Consider the following 15,490-nt stretch of genomic DNA (forward strand, 5'->3'; position numbering starts at 1 on the left):
CGCTCTCCCTCTCTCTCCCCTATCAGCCTAACCTTCTGTGTTGATACATGAATGCTGGTACCCACTTACAGGGATGCCAGATGATCAGTGCAGAATGAAGGTCCCAGGAGAAAAGATCACATGGTTTTCTCTGCCCTGTGACGTCACCAGCAGATGGCATGGGTACCAGCTCTGGCAGTTGGCATCAATGTCACTTTTTAGAGATCAATGAGATAGTGCAGATATACACAGATCTAGACTCCAGGAGACGATGCGACATTCAGATTGAAAAGATTTGGAAGGCTAAAAATGAAAACTGGTTATTGAATGAGACTTTTTTATAAGGCCAAGGTAATGCAAATAAATATATATACATATATATTTAATTGGTGTGCATGCAAAGGTTTTAAAGATACAGGTTAAAAAGCGTTGTGTTTTATGAATGCTGTGTTTGCTTCTTCTGTTTCAGTGCTTCTTAAATGTTGTTGCATACTTTTTCTGGTTATGTAATATTGCAAGAGTGCTGTGGACAATATTCAGGGAGTTAATCTGGTGAGGGGCTTGGTATAGTTTTAGTTTATTATTATTTTTTTAAAAAAATCTAAATCTGTTTAAAAGTCTCTTACCTCCCTGTTTGTGAATGTGCATTTGTGTATTTGTATGTCCATTTGCGACTTCTGAAATCTGCTTTAAAAGTGACTAGAGGGGCAGATACAATACAACGAGAAACAAATTGTTTCTCTCTCTCCCCCTCTTTTCATTCTGGATTCTGAACACACGTGCACCATTGCAGTTAGAATCCACAGACCATTCCTGTCAGATATTAGCTGGAGGGAAAAGTCTGTTCCTTGAAGAACGCAGATGCTGTAATCGAGTGTGAGGAGTTTTAGGTTTGCCTCTGTTTTTTAAAAAAAGAAGAAGAAGAAAAATCAAATACAGGTTCATTTTAAAATTGGGAAATTTGGTTTAGGATTCTAACCCTTCTATTTTAAAATAAAGAGAGAGCAAAAGATTTACTGCCGAACGACTCTCCCGAAAATGTTTGGTATTTACCCTATCCTGATTTAATAGGAAAGAAATAATCCGTGTATCACACATTTTCATACTGATCATTAGAAAAAGCCTCTCTTCGCTTTAATTAAGTCACTGAATGATTCATTTGCCTTCTTTTCCATTTTAATTCTTTTCAGTCAATTCAGACTTGATTGTAATGATTTGTAGGCGAATATGTGCAAACAAATTATAATACGAAAGTTAAAGGTATTATTTTTCCCTGTCTGTTAACAGATTAATTTTAATTTTATAGACAATTATCTTATCTCCTTTGATACTCTAATCCATTTTGATAGTTGAAATGCATGCATTTTAAAAAAATGTTTGCTTTAAATGCATTCCACATTTTTAAATGCTGTGAGCATTTGTGTTAAAAAACTAGAAAAAAGGGGGGATTTTTTAAAAACTTTATCTTAATTGTTAAGTGTCAGTGTTTTCCTTCTGATAGTTACATTGCATTTTCATTGTACCAAATTAATACATAAATATAGTAAAATATATTGTTTTCTTTAAAGAATTTGCTGTGTTTCTTAGAGGTGTGTGTGTACATGCACACAAACATGTACACATCAGTATTTGCAGTACTAGTAATTATGTACAAGTTCATTGAAAATTTGTTTAAAAATGTAAACTTTATGAATGGATACTTTTAAAACCTTGTGCTGGCATTCTTTCAGGTCACATAAGATTATAACGCCATGTTAACGCTACCATTTGATGAGTCTGTTGTAATGCCAGAGTCCCAGATGTGCCGAAAGTTTTCCAGAGAGAGTGAGGACCCAAAGCAAATCAAGAAGCCAGAAAGCTTTGTAAACCACCAAGGGAAAAGTATTAAACGGTCTATGGCAGAAGATACCGAAAAAGAGGAGGTGGAAGATGACCGAGAAGAAGAGGATGAAAATGGTTTACCCAGGAGAAGGGGCCTAAGGAAGAAAAAGATGACCAAGATGAGAATGGATAGGGTCAAATTCAGGCGACAGGAAGCTAATGCAAGAGAAAGAAATAGAATGCATGGCCTGAATGATGCCCTGGACAGCTTAAGGAAAGTGGTCCCTTGTTATTCCAAAACACAAAAACTGTCTAAAATAGAAACTTTGAGACTGGCCAAAAATTACATATGGGCTCTTTCTGAAATCTTACGAATTGGCAAGAGGCCTGATCTGTTGACATTTGTCCAAAACTTGTGCAAAGGTCTCTCCCAGCCAACGACAAACTTGGTGGCGGGGTGCTTACAGCTGAACGCCAGAAGTTTCTTGATGGGTCAGACAGGGGAAACGGCCCATCATGCCAGATCCCCCTACTCCAACTTCTACCCTCCCTATCACAGCCCAGAGCTGAACACGCCCCCCGGTCATGGAACACTTGACAATTCCAAGTCCATGAAACCCTACAATTACTGCAGTGCGTACGAGTCCTTCTACGAAAGCACTTCTCCTGAGTGTTCCAGCCCCCAGTTTGAAGGTCCCTTAAGTCCTCCCCCAATTAACTATAATGGGATATTTTCCCTCAAGCAAGAAGAAGCCTTGGACTATGGCAAAAACTACAATTACGGCATGCATTATTGTGCAGTGCCACCCAGGGGTCCCCTTGGGCAGGGTTCTGTATTCAGGTTGCCTACAGAGAGCCACTTCCCTTACGACCTACATCTGCGCAGCCAGCCTCTCGCCATGCAAGATGAATTAAATGCAGTTTTTCATAATTAATGAGGAAAGTGAAAATAAACAGTGGTCATTCACCTCTCCGTCTAATTAAGATAAAGCAGATGCTTGTGCCCCGTTTAATCGGCACAACTCTATTTAAAAATGTGTTTGCTAGGTTCTAAAGTGTGTCAGCTATTGTGGGACTTTTTTAAATGTAATACTAATACTACTAATAAATTTTACTTCTCAGTATTTAATTCCATTTCGATCTTGGTAAGCACTGTGAGATTCTGTTTTAACTGGATTTCTTAGGGTTCCCCTTCCTTCCTCCCCTATTTGTTCGGTTTTGTCAAGCAGTGTGTCGAAATAAAATTGTTGAGCGCAGAAATCGCACACTGTATAAAGTCTGCAACAGTATTTTGATTGTACAGTAACTATACCAGTGCATGCTACTCAAATCAAATGAGTAAAAAAATGTATTTATAATAATTAGAAATGATATATGGTGTAATGGGGAAGAGGTGAATTTTTGAAATCTCTTAATTTTTTTGTTTAAGAAAAACTGTCACAAGCATCATGAAATGCAGTGGAGATGGTGCAGCAATATTTTAAGCTATGCAAAAAAAAAAATCAAAAGAAAGTGCGTCTAAATAAAATGAGTGGTTATCATTGACAATTATTCAGCTTAAAATTTGAAACATTTGCTGGCAGGGGCTACCTATCATTTCTGAAGGTTTTTTGTCACAGTTTTGCATACATCACGTTAATATAAAAATCATGTGGTATCTGCACTTCTTTTGTATTATTCTGCCTTCACATGTAAAGTTTGTTAGAATGTACAATTGTGTTTTTCATGACTTATTTTAAATGCAATTAAAACATAAATGTTTTCAATCATAGCATCAGTGATACCATACTGATATTGTATGGTTAATTCCTTGGACATTTGCTGTCTTTGTGTGTGTGTGTAATTACTATGTTCATATTATTTAGGATGGTGATGTGCCACTAATATAAACAGACCTGAGTGTTACTTTGATTGAAATAAATGTCCAAAGTAAAGCATTTAGGATTGGAGTGCCAAGGTTTGACAGCAGAGGTAAACAGTAACACTCCAAATTGAAAGAGGCACATAGGAGTGAGGAGAGAACTGGACTGATAAGTTGGCATACAAAAAGTCCACTTGGAAGTCTCTGTGGGTGCAATCTACCAAGGACTGCTGCCGTACAAGGTCTCTTCACACGGAGGTTGGTAAATTGCTCATAGAAATTTCCGTGCAACATTAGAGGTTGCAGCAGTTTTGGGATTAGAATCTTTGATATTCGTGATCTATGCTCAGTGATATTTAAGAAAAACAATTTTATTGATCGGTTGTTTGATTGATTTAAAACATTTCTATAATGCCCTTCGTCCTACCAAGATTTCAGAGCAGTGGACAATCAATTATATTTCAAACCAGTAAAGCAGCATATAAAATCTTAAAGAAAACAATAAAACAGCGGAACAGTGCAACAGCAAATAAAATAACAATAAAACGCTTAATGATTAAAACATTTAGAACAAATTTCAGTGCCTGGCCAAATAAGCACGTTTTCACCTGGCACGAAAAGGATTGCATCATAGGTGCCAGGTAAGGCCCTCTGTAGGGAGGACATTTCACGCCCAGGGTATCACTGCCAATAAAGCCCTTTCCTTTGCTGTTACATAACATGCCTCCAACAAAGGAGGCACCAGGAGGCAGGGCTCAGCAGAAGGTCTGCAAACACAGTCTGTTTGATATGGGAAGAAGAGCACCTTCAGGTACTTGGGTCCAAAGTTGTTTAGAGTTTTACACTTGATTAAATTAAATATGGAGGCGGGAATCCTAAAAGATTCTATAATGATTCTTTTTTAAATATATATATTAATTTTTATTGTGAATATCAACAAACAAAACAGAAAATACATCGTGAAAACGGGGGGATGGGACCCATAAATTGTGTATATAGAATTATCATCATTTCCATCATATAAACTGAAAAAGAGAGAGAGAGAAAAGGAAGAGAATTATGCAAAGGTTTCAAGAAAAGCAGACCAAATATCTGTATATTTATCCTCTTGCAAGTTGCATCTATATAATACTTGTTCAAAAGTTGATCATGTTATTAGGTCCTCGATCTATTGCATTATAGGAGGTGTAAATTTGTCCTTCCAATGTGATAATATAAGTCTTTTGGCTGTCATAAGGGCTCTGAAGATCCACCTCTGCTGACCATGCGTTAACTTCCAGGAAAAGGGGTAGGTAATTTAAAAGGAGATTCTACAATGATTCTAACAATCCTGTTCCTTGTGGATTTTGGTTCTGATCAGATTAACAAAAACAGAAGAGTGTCCATAAAAAGCAGCATGTGGAGTGGTGAGTGTATAAAATACAAATGTTCCTGATCCTTGCAGGATGCCCAAGTAAGCCAATTTTGAATCAGAAATACCTCAGGCTTTGTGTCACTTTCAGCCACTATCAAAACATATTTACCTAGGAGGACATCCTACTGATTTTAGAGAAGTTTGCTGTCAAATACGAGTGCTTAGAGTCACAAAGGAGCCAAAACAATTCTTCCACAATGATGTTAACCACAAGTTAACCGCTTTAGATACTTTTCTCAGATCATTCGGTAAAGTGTGCTGGACTTTACTTCTGTAGTGTTCACACATGTTTTGAGAAAAAGAGAATTTCATGTTGGTTTCCCCATTCAGGACTATCATCTTAAATGTGTAGGGATGTCCTACATTTCATCTTAGAATGCAGTCCTCAAGCCTCGTATGGCAGCCTAGCAGGGGCTCAGTAAATCTCTTTTTGTTGCTTTTCTGGCCCTGGTGAATGAAAAGACTCCAGAAGTCTGGCCCATCTTGTTGTTTGGCTTTCTTACAATGGCCTATGCCTGTAAAACAGCCTTCCCCAACCTGCTGCCCTCCAGATGTTTTGAACTACAACTCCTAGCATTCATGACTACTGGCCATGCTGACTGGGTCTGATGGGTGTGGAAGTCTGAAACATCTGGAGGGCAGCAGGTTGGGGAAAGCTGGTGTAAAATATCACTTATTCAGAAGGTGTTCAGGCCATCACTCTCTTTCTTCCTTTTAAAAAGACAATCATCGTTCAGCTAGTAAGAATGGATCCTTATTATGTATGTACAGATAATATAACTTAAGCTATACAAATTCTAGGTGACAATTGCCATAAAAATGCAAAAAAAACCACACCAAAAAAACGTGGTGTCTGGGTGTGTGTGTGTGTGAGAGAGAGAGAGAATATCTAAAATCAAATCAAAATCCCACAAAGAGTTCAGACATTAGTTATAGATCATCATAATCAATCATCATCATCTTACGTTGAATATTTGTACAGTGGGTGTGTTGTAGTGGTTAGAGTGTTGGGCTGGGATTCGGAAGATCTGGGTTCAAGTGTTCACTTGGCCATGATGCTCACTGGGTGACTTTGGGCAAATTCTTGACTTTCAGCCTATCCTGCCTCACAGGGTTGTTGTGGGAATAAAATGGAGATGAGAAAGATTACATATACTGCCTTGGGCTCCTTGGAGTAAAAGGCTGGATATAAATGAAACAAATAAATACAGTTGTTGTTTTTTTACAGTACCAACAGGATATGTTAAATTCCAGCCTATCTGCCAACTGAGTTGATCTCTGTGGACAGATAGAATTACGAAGTGGGAGCCATGACACAAAAGGCTTTGCGTAACTCCCTTGAGCCTCAAGGCCAAACAAGAGACTTCTTCTTTATCTTAATGATGGGAAGGTTTCGATGGAGAAAGGCACTCCCTTCTTTGGCCAAAAACACATTCTGATATAGAGCTATCAATTCTTGTCACTTTGAGCAGGAAACCCCTGATTTTAAGGATGGCATGTGCTTACTCAATAATGAATACTTTTATATGGGCAAAATGAGCCAGAAATCTCCCTGATATGGAAGTATTCTCCATTTCTCTTTTACACACACACACACACACACACACACACTTGCATGAAATCAACCACTGTATAGCAAGACAGAAGCCATATTCATATATTATCCACTCATGCAATTTATTTATTTATTTATTTATTTATTACATTTTTATACCGCCCAATAGCCAAAGCTCTCTGGGCGGTTCACAAAAATTAAAACCACAGTAAAACACCCAACAGTTTAAAACACAATTACGAAATACAGTATAAAAAGTGCAACCAGGATAAAACCACACAGCAAAGTTGATATAAGATTAAAATACAGAGTTAAAACAGTAAAATTTAAATTTAAGTTAAAATTAAGTGTTAAAATACTGAGTGAATAAAAATGTCTTCAGCTGGCGACGAAAGCAGTACAGTGTAGGCGCCAGGCGGACCTCTCTGGGGAGCTCGTTCCACAACCGGGGTGCCACAGCGGAGAAAGCAGTTTTGTGAGTGACTCCTCACAATTGTAAGTGTGTGAGGCAGAGAGCAGGCCCACACATTTTTGCTCTGCCCCCTCTGTTGCATGGGGCAGGTGTTTTAAGAAGGAGGCCTGCTGTACTTTCTTCTTTAGACCTTCCCTCAAATACGTGGATGGGGTGGTCTGAGGAGGATGCAGCAGAAGAGGCAGGGGCAGACCCACTCTCTCCCTCAGAGGAAACAGTTTGAGGGGAGATTGCAAGAAGAATAGGGCTACAGCAGCTTTCCACACCCTGGTGCCTTCCAGAAATGTTGGACTGCAAGTCCCATGATTCCCAGCCAACATGGCTAATGGTCAGAAATTGTAGTCCAAAACATCAGGAGAACACTAGGTTGGGGAAGTGTGGGCCAGAGTATCCACTTAATCTTTCCATGTGCTTATTAAATCTACACTGTGGTTATTCAGCTCTAGGAAAGCCCGATATTGGAGACCTTTAGAGCCAATTTGGCTACAGGAAAGACCCAGCAATTCAAAATGCAAAGAATATTATGTTTTTCAAGCTTTTCCATTACAGACAAGTTTACTTCTGCTCTTCACAAGACACGGAGGTAATTTAGGCCTAAGTCCCCCAGCAAATGTAAAACATTTTATCTAAACCTGTTTTTCAGAGGTGAGGGAATTATTAAATAAGACCTAAGCTCCGAAAATGATAATCACATAATACTTTTTAATAAAAAGAAAATACACAAAAATGCGATCCTAAATGTATTTAAATCTTACCAGTGAACACGATGTTGGTTATTAAAAAGTAATTCTGGAGAAATTAGCTTGCAGCTACAAAATTAATATAATTCATTTATTACTTGCAACCACAAATCAAACTGCTGTTAACACTGCTGTACACAATTTAATAAGCACAGTAAGATTCCATATGGCTGCAGTTTTAGAATCCTGGTCACTCCACAGAGCCATCAGCTGAATGGTCTCATAGGCATCTTCAGTCTGCATGCATTTATTGCAGCCGTGGTCTAAAATAAATATTTGTAAATCATGAAAAGGAAGTTGTGAACATTGTTATAGCTCAACGGAAAACCCATTGATGTAAGTGGCTGTATTTCTATAGACTTCACAAAAAGGGTTTGCAGCCTATGGTTACTCCATCTCTCTTCTCTGTCAACAAAAAAATTGCCCACTAATTTGAATGGCTCTCATTTACACTCTGCCATGATTCAATAACTCCAGCCTACAGATGGGTCACAGAGGTGCCCAGAGAATTCTGTGTGCACATGGACTATCTCATTTGCCACTTTGGGGGAGATTAACGGGCATTGAGGGGATCAATCTTAGGTTACCATGGTAATCACACGCCCCCCCAAATCCATATTTGCCAAGGTCACATGAATGTTGTAGGCCCAATTGGGGATGATGCCATAAAAGCAAAGCCACTGTGGCTCAGCCAGTGATACTTCACCTGTATGGCACTTTCCCCATTGGGAGGACACTGCATAGGCAACTCGCCTGTCCAACAGCAAGGCCAAGCCCCATCCACTGGAGGAATCCATGAAGGCTGCACAGGCAGGATGGAGAACTTCCATAAGATGGATTAGGCTAGGGCGTCCCTATGGAAACGAGGACAGGGCTCCTGTATCTTTAACAGTTGTAGAGAAAAGGGAATTTCAGCAGTTGTCATTTGTATGCATGCAGCACCTGCTGAAATTCCCTCTTCATCACAAAAGTTAAAGCTGCATGAACACTTCCCTCTTTTGTATCTGGTAATGCTAGGCAAGGCTCCTGCAGCTTTAACTATTGTGATGAAGAGGGTATTTCAGCAGGTGCTGCATGCATACAAATAACACCTGCTGAAATTCCCCTTTAAAAATGCTGTTAAAAATACAGAAACCCTGTCCTCCTTTTCATATGGTCACCCTAGATTAGGCCCGTGAGCTGGATTAGGCCCATGACCAGGAGGTTCCACTCCCATGTTGGGACCACAGGAAAATGCAAAGAGGACAATTGGCAGGCAGATTGCGGGGAAATTTCTGATTCCCTATCTGTCCCATAAGCTGGTCCATTCTAGTCTTCCATGACAGCCAGGGGAGTGGTCCAGCCACACCAGGCAGGTTCCAAAAAAACAAATTAAAAAAAAACATGCAGGCCAGTCCTCCTGACCAGCAGGGGCGCTGTCCAGGCAAATCAGCAGTCAGAGGAATCGCATCAAGCCCAGCAGTTGTCTGGAAGAGGCTACTTCCCCCCAAAGTGCACCAGCCTCCTCAAACAACTTCAGAAGCCCAGCAGGAACAGAAAACACTGAAAGAGAAGGGGCAATGCTAGCACTACACATTCTGTGTCAGCACACTCAGGGTCATGCTGGCCAGCGAGACAGGGAAGACATTGGTCAGCCTAGTGTGCTAGGGTGCACAAGCACAATGGGAATAGCCCACTCTGATCCTGCTTGTGGAAACCAAGCAGCGCATAAAGGAATTCAGCTTTATGTTTACCCCAACCCAGTTGCTCACAATGCCCCTAGACCAGCCAGTAAGTAGACTAAGTCTGGCTAAAGCTATTTTGCAGCCAATTCCCCACCCCCACCCTAGTAAGGCCATCCAAATTATTTTGGCCTTACTGGGCCAAAGTAAAAAAATAATCACACAAGCACCTTTCCTCCTCCCCATCAGTACAAATAAAACAACAACAATAAATTAATACTTTAAGGGCACAGTCCCATGGGTTGCACCCTCATGAGGCAGAAGCCTCTAAACTTGGAGGCTTCTATGTAACCAATGCCCTGTTAAGCTGCAACTTGGGGTGGAGGACAAAGGCGATTTTCACCCATCTGTCCTCTGTGATTGGTTTCTTTCTCTAGACAAGTCTTTCATATTGGTGGGGACAAGGCTGGGGCTGGAAAGGCTACAGGATTCCTCATAACCTGGCCTCTCCTCTCCCTTCCACCTCTAACCAATAGAATGGTCTCTTTTCCTTCCCTCCAAGGCTGAAGTTGTGACTTTGGAAAGCAGCTGGCCTGGTTCTTTCCACAGCAACTGTGAGAAAGTGCAGGAAGGAGAGGCGGAAGGGATCAGATAGTGGAGTCTCCCTTCCAAGGTCGTAACAGTGTCTATGGCTTCAGAGTGGAGACTGCAAAGACTCCTATGGTCCCTGGGATGCTCTCCCAGGACCATAAGATTGCTCTCTAAATAACTAACACATTTGCTGCCCTTTCATCTCACCCCAAATCAGGGGTATGTTAGGTCCATGAGTCTGAAGGTTCCTTGAGCATCTTCAGAGGTAGCATTTTATGCCATGCTCCTTCAAGTAAAATTGACCAGTTGAACTACTGGGCCTGTTCAATATGTTTTTAAATAAAATAAATAAAAAAGCCCAGATATTTGTGTTTAGCTTTTTTATTTCCTTCCCCAAGTTGAAACAGAACAGCCCTCTCTAGGATATCTTATCACTTTGCTCGATGTGATCTTAACTGTGGCAAAAAGAAGAGAGGAATATACTCCTCAACATAAGGAGTGTGTCAGTAGCAGGACAGAAGAAAGGAACACCCACCCACCCCAATTTAACTCCTGGGGGAGTAACTAACACCGTTTGCCTTTGTGAACACCGTGTGTGAACACAGTTGTCAAGAAGTACGGCTGCGGGAAGGAGTTAGAGAAGAAAAAAAGAGAAAAGAAGGAGCCGAAAAAATAAAATCAGAAGCCATCACCTATAATATCCCCAGAGGTGTGAAGGAGAAGCGAAACCACAGACACGGTGAGCTCGCGGGAAATGCGTGCTCGGTTTTCTCTGAGAAAAGCAGTTGTCGTCAGCCTCTCTTTTGTCTGCTGCGTTCTCTTGGGTTCGCAGACCTGTTGGGAATATAATGAGGCTTCGTGCCTGCACCTCCTGGTGTGATGTTTTTAAAACTTCATTTCTAGCGACATATTCCTCAGATGCTCTCCTCCATTTTCTTGAGGCATAAGGACCAGTTGATTATGCAAATGAACGTGGAGAATGCAGGAAATGAGTTAGACACAGAGGGAGTTGCTGGCAAATGCCACTGCTTCCTGAGGGCATAATGGTACGAGACAGCTGCTGCGGCTGCCAGCCCAGGAGCACGATCGGGTGGGAGTTGCTTTGCTTCTGCTCCGCTGAAAAGCTTGAAGTCTGATCGAGGTACTTTGGGGGGGGGGGAACCGAGCTCTTTGGCTCTCGCCCGTGTTGTTGTATATTGCTCTCTGCACGAGACCAGTCTACACTGAGAGGAAAAGATGACTCCACAGTGATGTACCTACCGAGAGTTTTGTGTGCATCTGCAAAAAGCAGGGACACGTGGACGCGGCTTACGGTTTCGCGCTAGGGTAAGGGGGGAGGTGAATGGTGGCGAGTCAAGCAGTCTGGCTCCAATCTGGGACCCGACAGGAAATCTTCCCATTTAATTCAATGAGGAATGAGAATATACACAGATTAATAACTGCCTCGACATTCTTACGGGAAGGTAATTGTAGATTTTGGTGCAGAGCCCATCCATTTAATTCCTGGATTTCAAAATGCACGATGACTTACGATTGCATATGGTACCCTGATTTTTATGTCCTTCAGTCAGAGATTGTTCTCAGGTACAGGGTTGGGCAGCAGGAGGGCAGGGAGGAGAAAAAATAAACAAGACACCAATAGCGGGGATTAAACAGGCCACGGCTTGATGAAAGAATGTGCAATCTGTTGAGCCCAGTGTGGGTTGGTTGGTTCTCTAAATGTGGATATCAAGATGCCCAGGAAGACTGGCAGAGACAGGCAGATGACCAGGCACCTCAGCCACACCTGATGAAATATAACCCATTCTGCAGGTAGAGGTTTGTATTAAGAAAATTCCCCAGTGGAATCACTGGCAACCCTGTTGGCTATATTACCATAGCCAGCAGTGGTAGTATGGAGTTATTCCAGCCATAGGGATGTCCTGCCAGTCCCCATCTTAGCAGAGGTTGCCCTCTCTGACACCTTCCCATTCTCTCCCTTGTGTTGGCATTTCCCCACATCTCCATGGCACCTTTTACCATAGGAAAGGACCAGCCTAGCTTGGATGCGTTCATTCCCCAAAAGATCTCCACATATTCCCTGATGCTGGCTGCTATGTCCCTCAAAAAAAAAGGGCAGGCATTGTCTCAGGCAGACAAATATCATCAGCTATATGACAGCTGGGGCCTTAGCTAGACCTACCTGCTACCCTGCGACGGAGGAGGGAAGATCTCATGTTGTGTTTAACTCGAGATCCCTCCTCTGTCCACACATGAGACGCGATGACCTCAGCAGGAGAGGCGTTGTGTCTGCCATTTTTTTTAAAGGACCAGCAGCACACGAATGCTTGTGCTCTAAAGGTAAGTCCTTTTAAAAATTTAAATTATTTGCCCCGCTCCCCCCACCCTATCCCTGATGGGCACAGTGCTCCTGAGGAGTGCTGTGCCCTGTGCGCAGCTCCCGGCTCCTCGTGAGGAATCGCGCGGAGCTGGGTCAACCCACGGTACCTTGCCACATGTTCCGCGGTCTCGGGCTCAGCCTGGGACCGTGGAAAAAATGGGGCCAAAGGGTAGGGCTATATCCCGGAGCAAGGGATGGGTGATCCCTTCCTGATCCTGGGATACCCTGTGCGTCATGTGGACGCATAGGGACGATCCCTAGGTTCACCCTGGGATAAAGCCCCGTCTAACTAAGACCTGGGTTATACCTGCCTGCCATATAACTATTAAAGTTGAGGGACCTGTCAAATGAAAAAGAAAGAAAGGAAGGAAGAAATGGCTACCCTAATTAACTACTGCCATGGTTGAATACACAGGCGCCTCATCTACACCAAGCAGGATATAGCACTATGAAAGTGGCATGAAAATGGTATATAAAAGGCAGGAGCCACACTACTGCTTTATAGTGGTACTGAAGTGCAATGACAACTGTTAGGGCCCATGACACATACAATATACCACTTTTATACCACTATATCCTGCTTGGTGCAGCTGCTGCCTTTTATATATCACTTTCATACTGCTTTCATAGTGCAATATCCTGCCTGGTGTAGATTAGGCCAGGGATTCAAACTCAGACTTTAAAGAGCTTAAGCACTCAAATCCTGGGCCTGGATGGATTGTCAGTTTCGTTTTCTCACACATTCATTAAAAACAAACAAATCTGAAGTTCTTTGCATCTCATATATGAAGAAATTATTATTATTATTATTATTATTGTTATTGTTATTATTATTTGCATCCCGCCTTTTGCCCAATATGGGGCCTCAAGGCGGTATTGGGTAAATTCTTGTAAAAACAACAACCATTCATCACTGCCTTGAACATTGTTTGGGTATATCACATCAGACTATCACCCTACCCTTTAAGGAAAGATGAAAATAAATAATGAACACCAATAACAGGGATTAAACAGCTCACGCCGTTAGAAAAAGGGCTGTGCACGGACCCCCCCCCCCCCGTTTTGTTTCGGATCCTGTTTCGGACCTTCCTGTTTCATTTCAGGCCTGTTTCATTTTGGGTCATTTCGGGACCCCCCTGTTTCGTTTTGGATCCGAATCCAAAGAAAAATTCGGACCTCCAAAACGCTATTCGGATGCCATTTTTTTCCACTGACATGCATTGTCTGAAAAATCACCTATAGCTTTTTTTATTTTTAATGATAGAACAATGAGATTTGGTGAGCTTACAGATACTTTGGAGATGCTTACGCATGTCCAGTTTTAGACAAATCTGTACATCGGTTTTCTTGCAATGAATTTTTAAAAATGTGAGTGTTATAACTTCCTCATTTTTCAAAAAACACACACATATAACATTGCATCATGATAGAATCTAAGCAGGGCTTGATGCATGGCAATTGTGAAGCACATTCACACATCCGCTGATTTTTAGGATTATTTTTAAGATTTTACCCTCAAACCATCCCCCCATTTACAAAAATGCATTTATCTCTTTACTTTTAAAGGTAAAGACACATATCTTGGCAACTTGATAGATTAATATATCCTTAGGCATGGCAATTTTGAAGCACATAGCTTCATCTGCTGATTTTTAGGATTTTTTTAGTTTGAGGTTTTAAAATTATTATTTTTAAATACGCTGTCATATATATATAGTAGTCCGGTACAAATAGCTGTTTCGAAGACTCTTCCTCAGTATGATGCAACTGGTTTACACAATTAGAAAGGAACCCACCAGGGTTTATCACCATATCATTCTTACGTCCTCAAAGCCGACAGTAATGCTCTCAGTAATGCTTTTGAATTATTCATCTATGAAAGTTGTTTTGATGTTTTTGTGGTTTGAGTGTTATCACTCTTATTATACTATTGTGGTCACTATTTTGAGACATGGTTTCCAGCTAGTAACAAGAATAACTATGTTAATTGCTGGAAGATTACTTGCGCTCATTCTTTATCACGTGGTTTTCATGGAGAACCTAGAGAACATTTGATCTGCCCATCAGCTTGGTAACTCTTGCCTCAGACATGAACTTCTAAGTAGGAACATGGCCTGATAATGTATAATCTAAGGGTATGCCTTGCTCTTAAGTCCTACCATGAGCCTAGATTCAATGAATTCCTGAAGAAATCAAGCTAGCTCAACAGCATACAAAGAATGAATTAGCTGTGATAGTCTTACAGAATGCCACAACATCATGGCATTGATGTTGCATTCATGATGTAATGAAAAGTCTAGACTGAATTCCAATTTAACCCAATGGTAAGGCTATCTAAACTAAATATAGACTCTTGGGGATCTGTTGATGTACCCCAATGCTGCCCATGAGCTGGGCCTGAGAGGAGCTGTTGCAAACTCACCACAGCAGCAATCATCTAGTTGACATGGCAACCAAAGGCAGCCATTGCCATGGATGCAGGGAGGCACTGTACTCCAGGCCTGAGACCTGAATATCTTGTGGGTCAGGGCCACTGTCAGGATTGCTGCTAGAGCTTTAAAAGCAGTCAGCAAACCTGGAGCCAAGGTGGATCCCTCACCTTGGCTGTAACTGGTGCAACCTGCGGGGAAGGCAATGGAAGTGGCAGAAATACACACATAGAATAAACATAAATTAGATCCTATCATCAGAATGGTCTGACTACAGTATGGATATATTGGATGTATTGATTAGTCCTGGAGTGTCTCTGTAAAAAAAAAAAAAAATTAAACATTACATTATTCTGCTGGACCCTGTTGGCATTGAATCCTCAGATATAGACTAAAGATCCAGAGCTGCAAACAGAACTACCTATATTTTTTATTAAAAAAAGTAGGAACGAGAGCAGGGCAAATAGCCTACCGCTTCCATACCATCTGAGAACCTGGATCTGGCTGTCAAACCTCTCCAAGTGGGCAAGGAACCGGCATTAGCTGAGAGACACATTAATTTGGCAAACTTCCCAGATAACTCTCTT

The 15,490-nt window shown here is 41.4% G+C and overlaps 1 protein-coding gene across 1 annotated transcript; it reads left to right on the top strand.

Annotated features, from left to right (window-relative positions):
• The first annotated feature begins 1,713 nt into the window (after positions 1 to 1,713).
• Positions 1,714 to 2,868, top strand: NEUROD6 (neuronal differentiation 6). The gene has a single exon (XM_063116165.1). It carries the CDS (start codon positions 1,731 to 1,733, stop codon positions 2,733 to 2,735), a length of 1,005 nt encoding a protein of 334 aa, XP_062972235.1. The 5' UTR covers positions 1,714 to 1,730; the 3' UTR covers positions 2,736 to 2,868.
• The last annotated feature ends 12,622 nt before the right edge of the window (positions 2,869 to 15,490 follow it).

This window comes from Elgaria multicarinata, chromosome 1, assembly GCF_023053635.1.
Source record: "Elgaria multicarinata webbii isolate HBS135686 ecotype San Diego chromosome 1, rElgMul1.1.pri, whole genome shotgun sequence".
Lineage (NCBI taxonomy): Eukaryota > Metazoa > Chordata > Lepidosauria > Squamata > Anguidae > Elgaria > Elgaria multicarinata.